Consider the following 22,760-nt stretch of genomic DNA (forward strand, 5'->3'; position numbering starts at 1 on the left):
CAGCCATAAGAGTGGCCTACAGGGCTGGGTGGGTGGATGGGTGGGTAGTTGGATTGGTTGCTGGTGGGTGGATGAGTGGTTAAGTGGATGGGTGATTGGGTTGGTTGCTGGGTTGGTGGTTGAGTGGATGGGTAATTAGGTGGGTGGGTGGGTAAGTGAGTCAAGCCTATAGTATACAAGTGTTTCATCAGCCGTGACTCATAATACATCTGAAGTTGTGAATAAATACGGACACGAGAGAGTGACGTAATAAGTATAGGCTCATTTAACCTTCAATAATACAAGAATATACAATGTACATACAATATGACACAACGGATGAAGGATTTCCACAACCTTACCGAGAGAACAGGAGTCGTAGTGTTCGTTTTGAAATTCATCGGACCCCTCGGTAAAGATACTTTTTTGGACGAAGTGTTTATCCACCATTGAGTTTTGATGAGATCTGTACTGTGATCCTCATAGTGGTGTCACTATATGATCTTTTTATAGTATTATGTTGAGATATTTTGGTTTCCTGGATTAAGAGTTTCCTTGGACAGATGATGTCAATGTACAAGTTGTCTGGTTCGGGGGGTGTGAGGAAAGTTAGTGTGACTGTTTGTAATGGTTGACGTCAAGGATGCAGGTCCTAGTGTCCCTCCAGAGAAAGTTCAGGGTAATGTCCGTCTGTGTGTTAGTGTCAAGCTTGGTCTATACATTCTATTGTATATATTGTTTTCAGTGTTAAAGTCTATGATAACAGGTTCTTGTGTTAGGGTGTTGCTAGCCCAAGTCGAGAGAGAGAGAGAGAGAGAGAGAGAGAGAGAGAGAGAGAGAGAGAGAGAGAGAGAGAGAGAGAGAGAGAGAGCTCCACGCTACTATGGTCTTGCTCTTAGGGACGGGAACATACGAAGCAACATTCCATTAGTTACTATCACACTAAATGAGAGTTAAGACAAGCAGAGAATACAAACACATCGTAGTTATCATTACACCACACAGCCAAGATACGGTGAGACACGCTATATAACCCGTCCTTAACATTAACACTTGTCATAAATCAAGGTAGAAAAAGGGGGGGGGGGTCTTAACACTCAACATGAACTGGGTATAATAAAATCGCGCTACTATAAACCTCCACAACTAGGCCAGTGAGAGGTTCAATGTGCCGGGTTCCAGCTCCTCACACGTTGACTTAGGCTAAAATACAAGCAATAATAGACAAAATTAACATAAAAATTATGGTGAGAAGACGTGTGTTAGATACATTCACACCAGTCACTTCTTGAAGTTTTTGTCTGGTGCATTGTAACGTAGGGAGTTAAGGTAGTCTCAGTATATTTTTTATGCTATTTTTTAACGTTAATTTCGTGCATTAGCTTAGATCAACAAGGCTTACATCTTCATACACCTGTAAGAGGAAGGTTTATCGTGCGACGCTCTTGGACCCTGGACCCAGGACCTTGCCACAGGGCGGTAACCAAATGTGTCAGGTGTATGTGCTTATCTCAGGACTTCTTTACATCCATGATGGCCTTGTGGCACATATCCTCACATCTCTGACTGGAAGGTTCTTGTAGCATGAAGCAAGACATCTCTGCATGACAGGGGGGAACTTGTATCATGCAGCAGTCAATCAGGATGTGTCGTACTCAGTCGTGCCGAGCAACTGTCCGCCCACAGCCACCGTGACAAAGACCAAGTGAGTGAAGACCAAAGCTTGACTGATGATAACCCTAGATGATGACGGAGCGGCTGTCAACTCTTACCATATGATACTCTTGTGTTGATGCTGTCAGTACGATGATGGTGGTAGTGCTATAAGTGGTGGTAGTGGTAGTAGTAGTAGTGGTGACTAAGTTGATGACGGACAATTATGATGATAGTGATGGTGGACGTGTACCCTCCAGCAGACGCTTGTACCCTCCAGCAGACACTTGTATCCTCCAGCAGGTTTTTTTTAAACCTACAGAAGAAACTTGTAGCTTCTAACAGAGTCCTGTAGCATCCAGCAGACATTTGTAGCCTCCTAATAGACTCCTGTATCCTCCAGCAGACAATTGTAGCCTCCAGCAGACTCCTGTATCATTCAGCAGATACTTAAAGCCTCCAGCAGACTAGGGGGTGGAAGCGAACAGGACACAAGCAGATACAATGTGAAATTATCCCATTAGAGGAGGGAGGGAGTGGCGGTAATTATATGTCATCCTAGAACCTGCCAATGTTTTTGTTGTAGTGACGGTGAGGCAGCTCGTGGCCCTCCCCCTGATGGTGAAGCTCCTCCGTGAGAGAGAGAGAAGAGAGAGGTGTGTGTGTGTGTGGACTTAGGCAGTAAAGCAGAAATGAGACAAGTCACCATACTCCTCAAAACACACTCCACCACCGTCTAGCTCTAAGGTGTACAGTCATCTCCAAAAGTCCGCGTCAGTATCGAAACTAAATGAAGTAATGCAGCACCAGCAGTGTTGGGATCCTGAACTACACACCTGTGAGTGTTCTTGGTTATAATGTCTCTTACCTGAGGATGTTACTCACATTTCCTCTTAACATTCCGTTCCGAATGTAATTGTAAAAAAAAAATATAGGATTCCTCACTTCCTTTTTTATTGGTGTTGTCACCCTGCGGACGTCTCTCTCTCTCTCTCTCTCTCTCTCTCTGGTGAAGATGGCATGTTATTGAAGTTATCAGGGAAGAATGTCGTTCTTATGCATATGAAAATTATGCACTTGATCATTATGACAAATACAGAAATAAAAATTTATTTTACATGCATATCAATAACATGTCAAAGCAGATGTGACCCAGCTAAATCTCTCACCTTGGCGGCGGGCAATGTATAGAACTAACTGTTTTACGCCCTCTTTTTACTAACAGATTGGATCGCTTGTTTTAGTAGGAATTTAAATATTTTAGTGTGTTAGTCAGACACCCCCCAACGAGTCACAAACGCCGGGGCTCTGAGCAGTGAACACAGCGGTTACCCAAACTGTAGCGACTGGGTAATGCTGTCACCCTTGGTGTGGCGACCTGTGGTTTAATGGTCAGCATGTTCGCCTCGCAAGCGAGCAAACACAAGTTCGATCCCCAGGCAGGGTGAAACTATGGGCAAGTTTCTTTACGCCATTTGCCTCTGTCTACCCAGCAGTAATTGGGAACCTGGATGTTAATCTATTTGCGGATCGTATTCCTGGGTAATGGTTAGCCAGTGCAGTTGGCTAGTTGTCTGGTCTTCTCGGATTATTCCTTGACACTGGGTCATGCAACTCGTTAACCTAGGGTGTGGTTGTTGTGTTGGCGACAGCTTCTATTCCTTAAACAAATCACGCCTAGGAGGCCTTTGGGCCGGCCATCCTCGTTACACGAGGGACAACTGTTATACTCGAGGTTATTGAAAGCTCATTATCGTATTCATAATTTGTCAGCCGTTCTGAATCCTCCAAAAATACAACTGTCTTAGTGCCCGAGTCTAAGTGTCAAGTCTTAGTGCCGAGTCTTAGCGCCAAGTCTTAGAGCCGAGTCTTAACGCCGAGTCTTAGTGCAGAGTCTTAGTGTCATTCATTCACTAGTGCGTTTACAAAGGGTCGTCAGGTTTTGTGCAGTGTGGCAGCCCTTGTTTTGTTTGCATTCGACAGCAGGAAACTCGCAATGGTAAACATACTATGGAATCAAAGGAAAACAATATTGAAACAAATATCTCAATGTATTGATTTGTGGAATGTTTATAAGACGAGCCCCTGTAAACCCACCAGTGAAGGGGACTGTACACTGGGAGGATGTGTGTGGGGGTATAGTGACCACCACTACTTACAACACAACTACCTCATACCCTCCCTACCCCCCCCCCGAAACAGACTACTACGTGGCCTCCAGCCTCCCCCAATAGCCACACCTTTGCCGCCATTTTATTACTTTAAAATTTACTATCCTAATACATAAGTAGCTACTCTAGCTGTGTTGAGTTAGTTGAGCCGCAGATCTAGGCGGCATTCAGTGACTGTTGCCTCGTACTCAATATCTGCAACTGCTGTCGCCTTTGGGGCCGATGCTCTCGTTCCCCTGAGGCAGAGCAAAGCAGACCCAAGGAGAGAGAAGGACAGTCGACATCTCATCCAGGCTGTAACATAACTTCTGGGCTGCTGCTTCTGTTCAGATAGCACCTCGGCGAGTCTGGCATAGACGCATCTTGCACTTGGTCCCATCCCACCAGAGGTAGTGAACACCAGAGGAGTGAAGCTGCCTTGATCAACGTTCTGAATTCTCTCCCCATATGCCCTAATCTTGTCGTTCTCGTTCCTCCTGTGTGCAGCATCGAGAGCTAGGCTGCGGTGACATGTGGCCATGGGATAAAAAATCCTGATGTCGAAGAAGGCTCGCTGTCCCCGCGTCCAGAATCCTCGAGCACTGACGTCAACGCAGGCTTCGTTGGATGTGTTTGAAGTCCTTTGTTGGAAATTCTCACCGTCCAATGGAAGGAGGGTCGCTTCTCCCCTGACATCACGACAAATTTCCTTCAACATATTTGCAGTGAGATCCCTTACTTCGTCGTGCCTCATGCATATGAAGCCCCTTTCTTGCACACCATGGCGTGATTGACGTCATAGGAAGAGCCACACATGCATTGGGAGGGCAAACCTACTACTGGCCTACCGTACCTTAGAGCAATGGCATCTGTAAATTCTTGTTTGTTAAGACTGAAACCTTTTGCTCTTATCGGTAATGTAGTCAGCCAGTTCGAGGCGCCCACCTCCTGCGCCATAGCTACTTTTCTTTTTTTTTCAAATTCTCCGCTACTTGCAACATCAATTGCTACAACTTATCACATTGGCCGTGCTGTCGTTCTGTCATAATGGACCTTCGAATCTTGTTTACTTCACTGGTATCTACCTCACCTGTTGTGTTCTGAGCTATTATGTGATCTGTGATGGCTGCTGTAAGCTTGACTGAGTTTTGATGTTCGGTGGCAGCAATCTCCTCTGGATTGGTCAATCCCATTCCTCCTAGTCTCAGTGGTAGTGCAAGGAGTGATTTCTGCTGTGGTTAAGTGGAGATGTTTCACTAATTTTGGAATGAAATTGACGCTGATAGCTTCTTCCAGAGGGTGGTGGAGAGGTCCGATATCAGGGATAGTACTCATCAGGTAGTTCCAGCGCTGCTTGACTCCGTGGGTGAATGCCGCTAAAGCAACATGAGGCTCTGTGTCAGCAATATCCGACAGAGCTTGGATTTCCCTGACCCACTCATTTACCTTTCCCGTTATGTACTCGGTCTTGAAGTTTGTTGTGCCGATTACTGCATCGAGGTGTCTTTGGCCCTCCTTTGTTATTTTGACTTCACTTCCACCGAACACCTCCATTGCCCGTTCATAGTGTTCTGACTTCACATTGAGGAAGGACTTGCTGGCATTTAGGTGGTACCCTATTTGTGGACCATATGATGTTACCAAGTCCCACCACTTTTTGATGTCCTCCACTTTTCCTGCTCCTGTAAGGTCGTCAGCATACGCCACTTGCTTGACTGCGGTTGTTTCAAATTTTATTGTGTGTTGGAGCACGGATAGGCCTCTTGCATACATTGCCTGCAACAGGCCTACTACTACTACTTTGCTGTCACTCGGAACCGTGTATGACGATTATCCAGCTATGACACAATGATATGAGTTATTAGGGATGTTACCTTCGTTGTTGAGCTCTGAAGTGAACTAAAGATGCCGTTACGGGACCCTCAGCGTCGTTCACAAACGTTGTACATGTGGAGGGCTGCATCTAGTGCGGGAGGGGCGGTGACAGCGTCTCTCCCGCGTTACCGCTTGTTTGTCTCGATTTGTAGTCGGGCTAACTCGAAAGTATTGTCACCTTCTCGTGTGGTGCTCCTCCAAGCGTTACGATGTGGAGTAATCGACCCCGAGGTGAGGGGGTCGATTTGGCACCTTCTTTAGGTTTGTCTTAAAACTATCCTTATACCTTTTCAATTGTGTAATGGTCAGCATCCTCGTCTTGCAAGCGAGCGGACCCATGTTCGATCCTCGGGCAGGGTGAATCTATGGGCAAGTTTCTTTACGCCGTTTGCCTTTGTCTACCCAGCAGTAATTGGGAACCTGGATGTTAATCGACTTGCGGGTCGTATTCCGGGGTAATGGTTAGCCAGTGCAGTTGGCGAGTTGTCCGGTCTTCTCGGACTATTCCTTGACACTGGGTCATGCAGCTCGTTAACTTAGGGTGTGGTTGTTGTGTGGGCGCCGGTTCTACACCTTAAACAAATTCACGCCTAGGTGGCCCTTGGGCCTGCCATCCTCGCTTTCGAGGGGCTTCCATCACACACACACACACACACACACGCACACACACACACACACACACACACACACACACACACACACACACACACACACACATTAAGGTAGAGGCAGGATAATAACGAGACATCACATAAAACTAACAAGACCTATGAATAATCATTACCGTATACATTGCCTCTGCATGTAGATGGTCTCCCACACGCCCATAACTCACAGGCGGGAGTAACTAACCGAGATGCAGTGTGGCGTACATTTGCATACTGAATATTACATGTACTGTGCTCTATGCAAACGAGATGAGGATTTGCAATTGCCGGTTGTCTACAGGTTTGTTTCCAGTGTATCTAAACGATGCTCCGTAAAATAACACGATTGTTTGCCGAGATCAACATGCAATCACTCGGCTCAATCAGGCGTGAAGGATCCCACGAGACGCCCGCTTGCTCTATGTAGGTAATCTTTTCGGTAAATCACAAGCCTGCATGTTTGTCCGTGGTGTTTGTGTTGACCTCGGAGCTGCGAGCGGTGAAGTGGCACACACACACACACACACACACACACACACCATAATTCAGAATAACGTAAAGGCTCTAAATTTAGGCTTATAATCAAATGGATGTGATAAATACAACAGCTAATTGTATACGTACATTTATTACCTCTGGCTGATTTATACACCTGCAAATACCGGATCATACAGCGGCAGTTGTATATCTACTGAGGGGTTACTAGCGAGGGTTATCTACTGGTAGGAGCAGAGTGTGGCGAAGGTGGTGGTGGTGGGGTCGTGTGGAGGCAGGAACAAGGTAAGGACAGGGAGGGGTGAACATGCTATAAAATTCTCGCCTCTCCCAAACTGTTCTTGTCAGGTAGAGTCATCATGATACATACTGATTCTGATGACCTGATAATTGAGTAGAGTTGTGAATACAGATATCAGAGACCCTCGAATATAAGAACATTAATATAAACAGTGGAAATACGGTGATTCTTCTGATAATCTCGATAACTTGTAAGTCTCTGGTTGTTGTGTAATACCTTAACTTGTCCTGGGGGGTGTGTGTGTAGGGTATAGGTGGGGTCGCGTGAGGGTATACACCAGAGCCTTAAGATACGCTCCAGGTAACGTCAAAGTGATCACCTGACAGTAATAGCAGCAGCAAGACACACGCCTCGCTCCCGGCTAACAATTGAGTTGGACGACAGAAAAACTTCGGTGCGGCGGGTGGGTGTAATTAGCTGAGTGAAGGTTCTTGTTGCATGGCGGTGATAGCGGGACGCCCTACATCACCACACTCTTCTCTGTATCACTTGCAAACACACCAAGCCCGCCCCCTCCCCACCCCCTCACTCACCGACCCTCCCCACCCCCTCACTCACCGACCCTCCCCACCCCCCTCATTCACCGACCCCTCCCCACCCCCTCATTCACCGACCCTCCCCACCCCTCACTCACCGACCCTCCCCACCCCTCACTCACCGACCCTCCCCACCCCTCACTCACCGACCCTCCCCACCCCCTCACTCACCGACCCTCCCCACCCCCTCACATACTAAAACATCACTATATCTATCACTAACACATCCTCAAAGACGGTAAAAATAGATAACTTTTATCCGGACACTTAAAGGTATCTGGCGTAGTCGTGTATGTGGTCAGAGACGTGCACCATTAAGCCAAAGACGCACTTGATGGAGTACAAAAGGTTTCGTTAAGGAGTTTTTGGGGCTGTGAGTAATTTAACTCGCATAAGAATCAGGTTCCAGATAGCGGAGGTTTTACAAGCTTCAGTAAAAGGTTGCTTTAGCAGGTAAGTGGAAGAGCCTCTGAGCCGCCATATAAGGTGTGTGATAGTGAGCTAGTAGTGCGTGTACAGTACTTGATATTCACCTGGTGACTCCACCCTTCTCTTCTCATCCACCTCCCCCCGACCCCGAGTTAACATCGTTACCAAATCTCCAGGTCGACACAAGTCCACCAGCGACGCAGCTCTTGGCATCTTGACCCTTGTGTAACCATATCCTTATGGCCAACATATCTTAGAATATATTCAGAAGAAAAAATAGATCTCTCGGGGAAAGCTTGCAGTAAGTCTTACACGTTCACCAGACTTCACATTACGACTGTTGGTCATGTTTCCTCGCAGTAACTGAAGTTTCTCTACTTTTTGCTGTGAATATTTAGCATTATTGTACCGGTGACGCATTCCTCCCGGAGAACATCTTTTGTGTGCAGATTAGGAGCCACTCCCTCCACGACAGCGTGTCTGCCAGCCACAGTTCATTTATATTCACCGTACCGCATTTGTCTTTTTGTGTATTGATACCTGATGATAAAAATCCATAGATAAAGAGTAAGATGGAGAGATGAGTAACTACACAGGAGGCCGTGACCGACTGTTGTGGAGAGGGAAGACTCGTGCGGTCAATCCAGTCTTAAACGGCAAAATTCTTATACACCAACACTAATAACGACTTTTGTTCCCTTGTCTTGTGGTAGGAACACTGTAGTCTCTCTTATATAAACCCTCCGTGTACCACCTTTAGGTTCCCATCTTACTGGTCCCTGACTATTTTAACCACGTCATCTTGATCTTTGATACTTCTAACCGCTCATCTTATTCCTGACCTTCCTAACTACGTTTATTTGGCCCCAGATCTCTATAATGCCCATCGTCTGTCTTGTGTTCGTGAACTCTTATTGGGTGTTGTTCGTACAGACAAACCTCATGAATTTTAAGTTGTACTCTGGCAAGGTAAGGTCAAAGACTGCATCATCGCGGTATTCATTATTATATTTCTTGGTCCGTCATGCAGTACTCGCCCAGACTGAAGTCTGTTTTACAGATGAGTCAGTCAGCAACATTTGCCAGGAGCTGTGATGTACGCACAAGTTATAACGTTTGAGTTACAACTTCAGAAATGTCAGTATCTTAGAAATAGTTTGTGTATCTTGAACACAAGTCTAGAACACGTTGCCTTCATGTTGTGTGCTCCCTGGGTCACCACTGAGGAGGTCACGTGAGTTGGGCGGTCAGCGTTGTTTATAAAATTCACTGATAGTCAGTATTACTCGGGAAGAGCTACCATGTTTTGTTTTGTTTTGTTTTTTCATCCTTGTCTTAGACCACCCCGGGTGTTCATAGGGTCAGAAGGTCAAAGGTCAAGGAGAACCTCCGTTATGTTAGTCTTCAAGGACCTCCGCAGCATGACCCAAGAACGGAGTGATCAATTGTGTCAGCCTTGGCAGGTATACCCCTCTATATAGTCACCATACGCCTCTGTATATTCACCATCCATACCCCTCTATATAGTCACCATACGCCTCTGTATATTCACCATCCATACCCCTCTATATAGTCACCATACCCCTCTGTATATTCACCATCCATACCCCTCTATATAGTCACCATACGCCTCTGTATATTCACCATCCATACCCCTCTATATAGTCACCATACCCCTCTGTATATTCACCATCCATACCCCTGTGTATAGTCACCATACCCCTCTGTATATTCACCATCCATACCCCTCTATATAGTCACCATACCCCTCTGTATATTCACCATCCATACCCCTGTGTATAGTCACCATACCCCTCTGTATATTCACCATCCATACCCCTGTGTATAGTCACCATACCCTTCTGTATATTCACCATCCATACCCCTGTGTATAGTCACCATACCCTTCTGTATATTACCATCCATACCATAGTCACCATACCCCTCTGTATATTCACCATCCATACCCCTGTGTATAGTCACCATACCCCTCTGTATATTCACCATCCATACCCCTGTGTATAGTCACCATACCCCTCTGTATATTCACCATCCATACCCCTGTGTATAGTCACCATACCCTTCTGTATATTCACCATCCATACCCCTGTGTATAGTCACCATACCCTTCTGTATATTCACCATCCATACCCCTGTGTATAGTCACCATACCCTTCTGTATATTCACCATCCATACCCCTGTGTATAGTCACCATACCCTTCTGTATATTTACCATGACAGCAACCCGTACAGCTGCTGTCTCTCTCCAGTGAAGAAGATAAAGGTCAGGGTCATACCTCTTGGTAAGGCAGCACCTCGTGTGAGTTGGCGTCTCGCTCGAGTGCAGCATAGAGGATGTTGTATGACCTAACTGAACATATTGCTTGACCTTCTGTCTTATTGGCTTACGTAAGAATTAATTAATGACGAGGAAAAACAAATTAGGAGCGTAAAAGACAAGCGGGGGAAACACAAACACGCGGTAGAGGAAGTAAGAAGAGTGACAGAAAAACACAAACACAGCCGTAGGTAAAACACAGCCAGGAACACAACACCAAGCAAAACAAGCGACTCAGTCATATACCCTGAGTGAAGGCCACGGCAAGGCGTTGAACCACACACGTACACACACACACACTCACATACATACATACATATACATACATACAAAGATACATACATACATACATACATACATTCATTAGTTGTCATGTCGTGTGTAGCCATGGTGATTTGAACCCTCTTGTTGCTCTGTGCTGCACTTATTTGGTATGGGCAGTGTACACCCCTGACCAGGCACTGTTGATACCAGACGTGTGTGTGTGTGTGTGTGTGTACGGCGCGGGTACCATTGTTGACATCTGCCATAAGTCTTACCTCTTCCCCAGGGACAGTCAGCCACCTGTGATAACTCCAACTGAGGTGTATGTGGGTTTTTTTTTCTATTATAACCCGACAATAAGCAATATATAGTTAATTTTTCAACCAATGATATTATTAACTTGAACTGTCGACAAATCTGCAGTGAAATTTCCTCTTGTGGTGGCGGGACTCATAGCAACCATCAACCAATCAATCATCTTTCACGAGCTGTAACGGTTGCTAAGGAAGCCAAAGATGGGTGGAGCTTATTTGATAACATAATTCATCTACATTTTATGGGAAAAACTATTTTATCCCAATATTTATTTTTCGTTCGTGTTTAGTTGGTCAGTACTCCACAAATGTCAGTCTTGTGTGTCTCCAGTACCGTCATGACCTGACCTAAAGCCTTTGGGGATGGAGTCATTTGATTGGTTTAAAACTTTCAAGAGTGGACCAATCATCGTACCTGTATTGATCGTTATATTTAAGAACAACATGGCGACTCACAGTGACTGGGCTTCACCTCTGGCTCTTGTTGAGTGTAATAATATTTTTGCCCCGGGGAATAAAAAAACAAACCTTAATTATTACGTCCAGTTTGTCTTGTTAATCACTGTCTAAATGTTTTTGTTTGTAATATTATCGTTTAGTTTTGTTTGAGAGGATTTTGTTCTCGCTATATTAAGTTTCTTACCAACAGTTAAAATCACTCGGTTTTAGTTCGTTCCTGGTCTGATCACCTTCCCTCCCTCCATTACCTCTCTCCCTCCCTCCGTTACCTCTCTTTACACACCTCTCTCCCTCCATTACCTCTCTCATACCTCCCTCCCTCCATTACCTCTCATACCTCCCCTCCCTCGTCTGCCCCTGATAAACTCGAGGGCTGGTTGAACGTGTCTATTTCATTAGCGTGTTCTTCCTTACTCGATACATGGTCTCTCTCTCTCTCTCTCTCTCTCCAACAAAACAAGGCATCAATAATAACAACAGCACCGTGAAGACTTGCCCAGGCTTGAGGTGGTAACGCCCCTCCCCCTACACGTGACCCTTTGCAGCAGTGATGAAGTTCTCACGTCTCGGTACTCCAGATGATCCTATTGCTCCCTTCCCCCCCCTCACCCCTGCTCAATCTTACCTTCCTTCTCCCTTCCATACCTTCCTTCTCCCCTTCCTTACCCCTTCCTTCTCCCCTCCCTTACCCCCTCCTTCCTTTCTCTCCCACTGTTCCTCCAGGATTCACATCTGGGTATCACCTATAGGGTCGTGCCCCTCCATGAAGCTGCTGGGCTCTGCTGCCACTGACCAGGTCCTCCTCCCACCGACCAGGTCCTCCCACCGACCAGGTCCTCCCACCGACCAGGTCCTCCCACCGACCAGGTCCTCCTCCCACCGACCAGGTCATTTCCCACTGACCAGGTCCTCCTGCCACCGACCAGGTCCTCCTCCCACCGACCAGGTCCTCCTCAGGTCCTCCCCACTGACCAGGTCCTCCTGACCAGGTCCTCCTCCCACCGACCAGGTCATTCTCCCACCGACCAGGTCCTCCTCCCACCGACCAGGTCCTCCTCCCACCGACCAGGTCCTCCTCCCAGTCCTCCTCCCACGACCAGGTCCTCCTCCCACCGACCAGGTCCTCCCACCGACCAGGTCCTCCCTCCCACCGACCAGGTCCTCCCACCGACCAGGTCCTCCTCCCCACCGACCAGGTCCTCCTCCCACCGACCAGGTCATTCTCCCACCGACCAGGTCCTCCTGCCACCGACCAGGTCCTCCTGCCACCGACCAGGTCCTCCTCCCACCGACCAGGTCATTCTCCCACTGACCAGGTCCTCCTCCCACCGACCAGGTCCTCCTGCCACTGACCAGGTCCTCCTGCGACCAGGTCCTCCTCCCCTGTCCTCCTCCCACCGACCAGGTCCCTCCTCCCACCGACCAGGTCCCTCCTCCCACCGACCAGGTCCTCCTCCCACCGACCAGGTCCTCCTCCCACCGACCAGGTCCTCCTCCCACCGACCTCCTCCCACCGACCAGGTCCTCCTCCCACCAGGTCCTCCTCCCACCGACCAGGTCCTCCTCCCACCGACCAGGTCCTCCTCCCACGACCAGGTCCTCCCACCTCCAGCTCACCAGATCCCTCCCCACTGACCAGATCCTCCCAATGACCAGGTCCTCCCACTGACCAGGTCCTCCACTGACAGGTCCTCCTCCCACTGACCAGTCCTCCTCCCACTGACCAGTCTCACTGACCAGTTCCTCCTTCCACTGACCAGGTCCTCCACTAACCAAGTCCTCCTCCCACTGACCGGTTCCTCCTCCCACTGACCAGTTCCTCCTCCCACTGACCAGTTCCTCCTCCCACTGACCAGGTCCCACCACTGACCAGGTCCCATTGACCAGGTCTTCCTCCTCCTGCTTGTCTCGGTCTGTATCTACTTTAGTGTTGGTCTGCGTGAGTGTTAAGTATTTGTTGGTCTCGGGGATGAAGTGAACCCCCGGAGCCAACACCCGAGTGGTTGTTGGGGGATACAAACCGGGTTATTTATGATGGGTGGGAAGTATTCAGGATATTGTTAATTATATTCTACGTGCTGTTTGTGTCGTGTAGGACTAAATTCTTTATATGTTAACCTTGCTTGTGTGTGTGTGTGTGTTTCTTGTAATGTTATACTTTCAATAATTTCGTAAAGTTTCTGTTACCCTTCTAATGGCGTCACCATATAAATCTACACAATACCTACGTGAAATAGTGTCGTGTAGAAGGCCTTCGTCACTATACCTCCGTCAGGATGAACCATAAAGGGGTGGACGGATACTCGGTGTTATCATTTCTTAACATCACTTGGTCACTTAAATCATCTTCCTGGGCTCTCGCATCGCCATTTTTGTGGATAGCATTTGAAGGAAATCAGGGCCAAATGGAGGATTTATTTTAGGCTGAGTGGGACGTCTATTTAGGGTCAAACAGGACATTAACTTAGGGTCAAACAGGTCTTTCACTTGGGGTCAAACATAGCGGCTCAGAAGTTCACCCTCCTTCTAGCCTTCCCTCATAGCCCGTCTGCAGTGGTCGATGCAATTTAGATAACCATTCACCACCGAGCTCCTGATTCCCCGCGGTGACGGACCAACATACTCTAACATTAGTCGCAACCTTATTTTTTTTCCCTTTTAACTGATGATAACACATTTAGTTAAGGTAGAGTCGATATAATCTGATTGCCACGCCAATTGAGAGTATCTTTGTGGGGTCAGAGGGATGAACCGGTCAGATGCGTTTGCCCACAGTATCATGACACCATTTCAAGTATTTGGTCCATATGGCGAGTTTTGGCTAGTTCATGCTGCCTGGCCTAACACAAATTATTCTGAAACTACGCTATAGGAGAATGTGATTTGATGACTACTTTTTCTGTTAACTGAGAATTAGTTTATTTCCTAGTTGTTGTTTTGACAGCGGTAACATCGTCCACACGTATAATGTTGTGTAATATATAAAGTTCCTCTGAGGAGAAAAAACTTTACTGATTATAGTATTGGCAACAGTACTAAGAAATGTGTTTGTAGTTACTTATCTTTAGTTATTTTCTTATTCATGAGTTAATTTTATTAGATACCAAGATAATCCCTTAGAAAATACCATTAACATTAATCATCCATATGAGTTATTTAATGCAGTAACCAGTGAAGTTATTGATGACAAACATTAATAAATATAATGAACAATAACTATGATAGGCTCATGATAGAAATGATCAATTATTCAGATATTGATAGAAAAATGGAGGGCAGACAGCAGTGACTTAGTGCGGGTCTGGTAGTATGCCTAACTAGCTCATGAGAGTATACGAGTATTTGAAAACACTCCCTCAAGCAGAAAAAAATATGCTTGATAAGTCAGGATAGGCGGGCAATGGGCTGATAAACCCAGTGAGAGAAGAAAATATTATCTTTACAAGGTTGAGAGAAGCTAATCCCAGTGCTACCCAGATTTAGTGTGTGTGTGTGTGTGTGTGTGTGTGTGTGACTACCGTGGTACTCCCCTGACCGTGGTAATCATGTTCAGTAAACATCCTCAACTGGCGGGGTATATTGGCAGGTTTATATCCTTGTCCTAATTTCTGGTCTAGAGAGGACAAAGCGTCTTCCTCGGGTATTGCTCTCTCTCTCTCTCTCTCTCTCTCTCTCTCTCTCTCTCTCTCTCTCTCAAAGCACTACTACACACACACACACACACACACACACACACACGCACATCTCCCAGCACCTGGTTACGCTTGTATCAACACAGCTGCCCCGAGTGTCAGTTGATTGTGGCTGTGACACCTGAGTGTATTATTACACACGGGAGTTGGATCCCCTGTGGTGGCATCATGCTACACGGCCTCTTGTACTGAATGATCAGGACGAAGGAGGTTTCGTTGGATCTATTTCTTCTCGGGTTTATATTTTACGCGCCAAATTGTACTTGTGCCAGAGGTTTCTTTTGTCAAATGTTTTTTATGCTAAAGGTTTCTATTGCCAAAGTCTTCTATTGTCAAAGCTTCTTGGATCTATATTTTTTGCTCCAATGTTTTCAGACGTCGAAGATATCTATTGGGTGTATCTTGTTAGATTTTTTTTTTTTTTTTTTTTTTGGGCGGGGATTCCCCGAGCACAGGTCACTGACCCACATCGGGGCCTGGGGGGCGAAAATATAATAATAATAATAATAATAATAATAATAATAATAATAATAATAATAATAATAATAATAATAATAATAAAGAAATACAAAAATGAAAAAAATCAAAAGCAAGAAACGATATATGTATGTTGTGTTGTCAATAGTAAATGAAACAATTGAGACCCTGCAATTGTGTGTAAATGAGGCAGAAAGTCAGATCAACAACCTGGGACTTGGTCACAATTTTCGTGATGCCATGTGGCGGCAGGGTCTACCATTAGACAACACATTATGCTTCCAATACCTTCCCAGGCGGTAGTACCTCCCTGTTTGGTAGCTGCCTACTGCCCTTTGCAGAGGTTTCTTTTCCAGAGAGTTTTTGTTCCACGTACATAATGGTTGACCCTCGTGTACGAGAATGGCCAGCCCAAGAGCCACCTAGTCGTGATTTTATTTAAGGTGGGGAAGCTGTCGCCAACACAACCACACCCTGAGTTAATGAGCTGCATGACCCAGTGTCAAGGATTAGTCCGAGAAGACCGGACAACTCGCCAACTGCACTGGCTAACCATTATCCCGGAACACGATCCGCAAATCGATTAACAACCAGGTTCCCAATTACTGCTGGGTAGACAGGGGCAAATGGAATACAGAAAGTTACCCAGACAGACAGACTGGGTCGATAACAATACCCTTTCCCCGTTGTTACTGGCAGAGTAATTAAGCTATTGTGATTTATTTAATTACATTTCATAGGGCTCTTCATAAAGTACTCGCTGGTGGTCTAGAATCTATAGTATACATGTCATTTATACTTGTTTACCATTCCGAGGGGGACAGGACGTCTACACTCAGTGAATATTATTGGAACCCCAGGATGTTGCTTTGGGAATATAAGATTGTGACAGTGACCGCTAACACCAGCTTACAACATTTTTGTTTGATAATATACAGTGGTGATCCTGAAGGAATAGTTATGTCAAACGATTCTCGAGCTGAGACATAGTTTAACGTTGTCAAAATATAAGAACTGCGGGAGAATACGGCAGTGTTTGGTATTGTGGCCGTTTTGCTGCCTTGTTCCGAGGCCAAGTCGTAGAGGTGTCATAGCCATATTAGGACCGTGTTTTGGTCGTGTTGTTAGTTTGTGGTAGCGTATAGGCGGCGTGGAGGTTGTCGGGACGATGTAGCGCAGCCACTCACGCGTGACCCTCCCGGTGAGGTGTTGTTGTGGCCGTAAAGTCACTGTTTTTCCCCGACATACACTGTTAACCCGGGTGATTACGCTGTTAACTCGGCCGTAAACATCAGTGCACGTTAAGGCGCGCTCAGTTTACTTTCCTCGGCGACCTCCTCCTCCTCCCTGGTGTACAAAGCCTTGGTAAATTCTCGCTCTCATGTCGAGTAAGTAACTGGCGGCCACGAAACAATATTCTTGTAGTGTAAAGTTGGATAACATAAGATTTCACAATAATCCGCCATTGATAAATTTTGTTATCGTGCTTGAGACAATTATAAAACCGGTCCAGTGTTATTGTGTAAGTGACCAGGGTGAGTGTAGGGAGGGAGGGCGGGCAGGTGCGTGACCCAGCCTGTGCCAGCCAAGACAGATATTTCACTAGTCTAGAAAATATGACTCATTTAAGTGAGGACAGGCGTGTAGTTATAAACATTTTAACTTTCTTTATTTCACACAAGTATCCTTTAAGGGATCAAGCATGTCCACATATATTTTGTCTTGGAAAGTTACCTCCGTGTACTGTGTGTATATATATATATATATATATATATATATATATATATATATATATATATATATATATATATATATATATATATATATATATATATATATATATATATTCCTTACTTAGAAGGGAAGAAGGAAGTCAGTGGCCTGTGTAGGATCCCTCCACTGTTCTTGATGATTTTGTCAAGGACTCTTGGAGCTTGGGCTGGTAGACTGTTCCATAGGTCTACATCCCTATGTTTGAAAAAAGTATTTCCTCGTGTACAGTACTTGTATTGAAGGACCCAGATTCTCAGAGGACTGTTTCAAGGAGGAGTACAAACTTATTTAATTTCTTTAACTTGTAAACAATGATAAATATGGACGACCCTTAACGAACATCATCCGAAGAACAAAACAGTTTATGATTCCATATATTTCTCATCACTGAGTGTCGTCCAGGTGGTGGTGTAGCCTTAGACCCACAGTTATACCGGCCTGTAGTGTTTAATGTATCCAGTGAGTGGAACAACACCAACCCCCATAGCTGGTAATTCACGGTGGACGAGGTACACTCACGTGCCATAGTTTCGATGCATCCTCTACCCCTCCTCCTGACTATATGGAAGTCGTAGCCTTGGCTTCATACCAAACGTCCCTCCCCCTCTCACTTCCCCTCCACCCATCGTTCAGTGGTGCAATGTGGTAGCTAGAAGCTTCGCTGGATTGTACGAATAGCAGTTCATGATGTAATATTTGAGAGACTATGTGCACGATACAGGTTTTTTTTAAGCGACTTCACAACACTTTATTTACCATCACTATACAAGAGGGACTGTTCGGTTTGCAGCCCTGACTACGACTTCCCTCGAGCCAGGAGTAGGGGTAGAGGGTACATCGAAACTATGGCGCGTGAGTGTACCGTAGTGGAGGCGGGTGGTAGAACAGACTAAAGGTTAATCATCAGCTCAAGGCTCAGGTAGCATTGACGTTTATTGCTGTCTGGCCGGAACATCTTTATGGGGTATGATTGGCTATCTGCGTGACCATAAAGCTCGCTCTATGGTGTGGCAGACTCCCGCTACCTAACCTACCAAACCGGGATGTTTTCGCTATGGAGTTACCGAGTAATATTCCAAATATCATTTACATGGAAGGCCTTTTTGTTTTATTAACTGGTCCTGGAGCGGCTATATTTTTTTTCTAATATTTGTTATGTTATGATTTGCTGATTCTCGAAAATAAAATGTTGCGACAGTAGACGATTATTCTAATTTCTGTATGACATTGTGGCCGCCATCTTGGGTATATTATCATCAACAATTCATCACGAATATTTCACCAAGAATTCAGATATTTTTTTTTATCTGCGCGTAATTAGCCTCTTCCAAACCTAAGTCAAGTTTGTAGCGAGTGAGTCCTTCCCGCCACACCGTCACCACACACTGATACAAATGAAATTCCTACACTAGAGAGAACACCCAATCTAACCTTTAAAAGTAGCAAATACGTTAACGCCAATATTAAGGCTCTTATATGATTCAACTATCAATACTACTGTTATTACAAGAAAGTTTTTGAGATAGAATGACTTAAATTCACCAGACTAGCCTAACCTTAACTTAGGGTCTATTAACTGCCGTGTTTGGTGAGCGTTTGAACAGTCAACCATTAGAGAACCCGCCTGACCAGGATATTCTTGGGTGAGGCTTCGACTTTTATCTCGGGAAAACTTTCAAGATGTACCAACACAAATTGTACCAGTCCATTTTATATTTAAACTATAAGGTTATATTATCAAAGCCTCTAGAACTATAGTATGTTATATCATAGTGTAATTTAATAAACTATACTCCTATACCTATGTTCAAAATAATGGATAAAGTCTATGATAACATATTTTCTAACATAGGAGCTCGATATTTGCACTCAATTTAACTTAATACCCTAAACACATTAATTGTCATACTTGGAGGGTAAACTATGGTATGGCAGTGTGTCAAACTGTACCTTATGACACACACACACACACAAGTGGAAGAGATAAAGGTGCAAGTTGTATGATCCTTGGGCCTGCGACTTTACGAGTGACACAGTGCGGACAGGAGGAGAGAGAGAACGCCATTGAGTAGCTAATATGTTTATATAACTGTGAGGACTAAATCAGGGTAGGTTTAGATTAGGTTAATTTAGATGGGTTAGAATTCATTGCTTGCTGTATTGGTCCATTTCTTGCTGTATTGGTCCATTTCTTGCTGTATTGGTCCATTTCTTGCTGTATTGGTCCATTTCTTGCTGTATTGGTCCATTTCTTGCTGTATTGGTCCATTGCTTGCTGTACCGGTCCACTTCCTTGCTGTGTTTGTTTTCGGTCTATTTCTTGTTATACAGGTAAACTATCTAATGCATTACCGGTTCACTGCCTGCTGTACCGGTCTACTGCTTACTGTCCCGCTCTTGTACAATACATATATCTGCAGTGGCCGGAGACTAACTGAAGTGGCCGGAGAATAACAAATATGACCGGAGACTAACTGAAGTGACCGGAGACTAACTGAAGTGGCCGGAGACTAACTGAAGTGACCGGAAAATAAATAATGTAAGGATGAAAATCGTGTCATTGAATTCTCTGGTCTTGTGCCGTTCCCAGCAAGGTGTCTGTCTGCGGCGGTGACGTTCAGCTCCTATATACAGATTCGCCCTGCAAGAATTCAATGTAGATATTGACCGCCACGTTAGTTGTTGACCTGGTAATGGCTTCTGGTGTCTATAGGTTGTAAACTAAGCCGAAGTATAGTTTTAAGAATGTGGTAATTTTAGCTACTTTACGTTACAATAAATTATCTTTAATGTAACCAAACGAGTATAGTTATTAAGATCAGAACAAAGGAACACCATTATCAATAAAAGTGTGTGAGTTTTCAAATGACTGTTAGACTAAAAAACGAATCTGGTTCTTTACAAATAAAATAAAAGCACATCAGTATAAAACTAACTTGAGTTTTAGATACAGGTAACTCATTCAGAGAAGTCAGGACAGGTCCAGGTTTAGGTGTATTGTTACAGGGAAAACTATTTCATGAACTTCAAAAAACAAACTAGAATTCACCTCGACATTCCAATCAAAATGAGACCCCATCCCAAACTGACATCAAATGAGAGTCCATCGCGGCGCGCAGTTAAGTGTTCTCTTCTAAATTCACAGCAGGTGGTGGCGGCCGACACTAACTTACTCGAAATAACACAGCGGTAAATCCCTGACCCCATTCTTGTCTCGTGTTTTGATTGATTCCACCTTTTATCTGAGGCCATTTTGTGATATTTATTGCATTTTTTTCTTTGGATTTAGATAATGTGTTTGTTGTTTGACTGTTTTTTTTTATCGTGGTTTTAAGTTAGTTTTTTTTTATAATAACGTCAGTGTGTTGAGTCTTCCGCCACCACTACTACCAACAGGCGTGTTTGTACCTCAATGAATGTGGGTAATGTTAACCAGCTTTTTCTCTTAGTGTGTTTTTTTTTATACTCTCAGGATACACTGTTTTAAGGGGAGGTGTTTTACAGTGGAGAATGGTGGAGATTGTTGTTGAGAAAGTGTAGTTTTATGACCCAGGGATCCTCAGTATGCGCGCGTCTCTGTCCAATACGTCAGTAAGCAAATTTTGGATCGCTAAACTGTATTAAACTAAACAGCTGATTATAAATTGATCGGTTCCTAGTCCCTTAATAATGTAGATTTATTTATTTATTTATTTATTTATTGGAAACGATAACCAGTGTAGATAATATATTTCACCTGTGGTAAAAACAGTGAGGGAGTATTGATGTACCGCAGATGTATGTGTGAACACCTCGACGTGCAAGATAAAGGCTCACTAGTCCCCCCCCCCCCACCTCGTTCGCCTCGGCTGCTGTGAGAGGATGGAGGCTGTATGGCAAACGGCATCAATAAAATGGCCAACAATGTGAGGGCGGGTTTTATAGTGAACCAAACACCGCGTTTACCGCCTGCCCCCGCACGCCGTCTGGGTCAAGTCGTGCACAATACACACCTCATCCACGTCCTGCCGCTTCTTAACCTAACCTGACTTAAACTAAACCTAACCTAACCGACCCTAGCCTACCCTAACCTAACCTTAAACCTAAACTAACTTCACCTCAACTAAACGTAACCTAACCGAACCTAGCCTACCCTAACCTAACCTTAAACCTAAACTAACTTCACCTAAACCAAACCTAACCTAACCCAACCTTTATCTACCCTGACAACCATAAATTACCAGTGACAGTAGTGAACAACCATTAACACCACCATTATACGTAACCATTAACAGCCACTGACAGCCATCGAGACACTTATAGAGTCATTTACCACCTCTAACCACCATACACCACCCTTAACAACCACTATTACCCGTCGACACCCTCACATGACCATTAATTCTCTCTCTCTCTCCGTTAACAACTGCTGACAGCCATCTACATTTATATAGCAATAACAACTTTCAACAACCGTATATAACTATTCACAACCATCACCAGTTATTGAGTCACATTGAACCATTCACAACCACGATTCTCCATTAACAACAATCACAACTATCAGTGGACAATAAATTAGAAGCAGTTACCAGTTATCAATCATTATCACCCATTAAAAACCATCACCAATCATTATCACCCATTAAAAACCATCACCAATCATTATCACCTATTAAAAACCATCACCAATCATTTTCACCCATTAAAAACCACCACCAATCATTATCACCCATTAAAAACCATCACCAATCATTATCACCCATTAAACATCATCAATATATTTCAACAACCATTTACTTGTCAAGCTTGTAGCTTCCATTTTCAACCATACACAACCAACCAACCATCGTCAACCATCAGCACCTACCAAATAAGTATAGTCAGAAGCCCACACGCAACCACAAACGACCATTATCAGTCACCGTCAGTCGTTAACTAGTCGCTACAACTACCTGAAGCACTGCAAGGTTTCCTGTACTGACTCGCCTCTACCACCCGAGTTGTTGTGATGTCATTGGGGAGTATCTCAGGTGATTAAACTTGGTAATTAAGCCAGGTGATTAAACCAGGTGATTAAACTAGGTGATTATGTCAGGTTACCTTGGTCTTCAGCAGTTACTGGGGGCACTACTCTGGCACGCTCAGAAATTTCTTTAAAAAAATGTCTTGATGTGTTCTGCTAGATTAAGGACCTGGTCTAACGTGTTTTAGGCGGGCGTTAAGTGTGGGAGGAGGGAGGTGTGAGGCTGGTGTCAGGGAGGTGTGAGGCTGGTGTCAGGGAGGTGTAAGAGGCTGGTGTCAGGGAGGTGTAAGAGGCTGGTGTCAGGGAGGTGTAAGAGGCTGGTGTCAGGGAGGTGTAAGAGGCTGGTGTCAGGGAGGTGTGAGGCTGGTGTCA

The 22,760-nt window shown here is 44.9% G+C and overlaps 1 protein-coding gene across 1 annotated transcript in view; it reads left to right on the top strand.

The window, feature by feature from the left end:
- The first annotated feature begins 1,583 nt into the window (after positions 1–1,583).
- Positions 1,584–22,760, top strand: part of LOC121863411 (peroxidasin-like) — a 180,262-nt gene continuing 159,085 nt past the window's right edge. The window contains exon 1 of the mRNA XM_042362044.1: positions 1,584–1,684. Coding sequence (XP_042217978.1) covers positions 1,584–1,684 — 101 coding nt within the window. The remainder of the gene's footprint in view (positions 1,685–22,760) is intronic.

The sequence above is a fragment of the Homarus americanus genome, unplaced genomic scaffold, assembly GCF_018991925.1.
Source record: "Homarus americanus isolate GMGI-L3 unplaced genomic scaffold, GMGI_Hamer_2.0 scaffold40248, whole genome shotgun sequence".
NCBI classification, from domain to species: Eukaryota; Metazoa; Arthropoda; class Malacostraca; order Decapoda; family Nephropidae; genus Homarus; species Homarus americanus.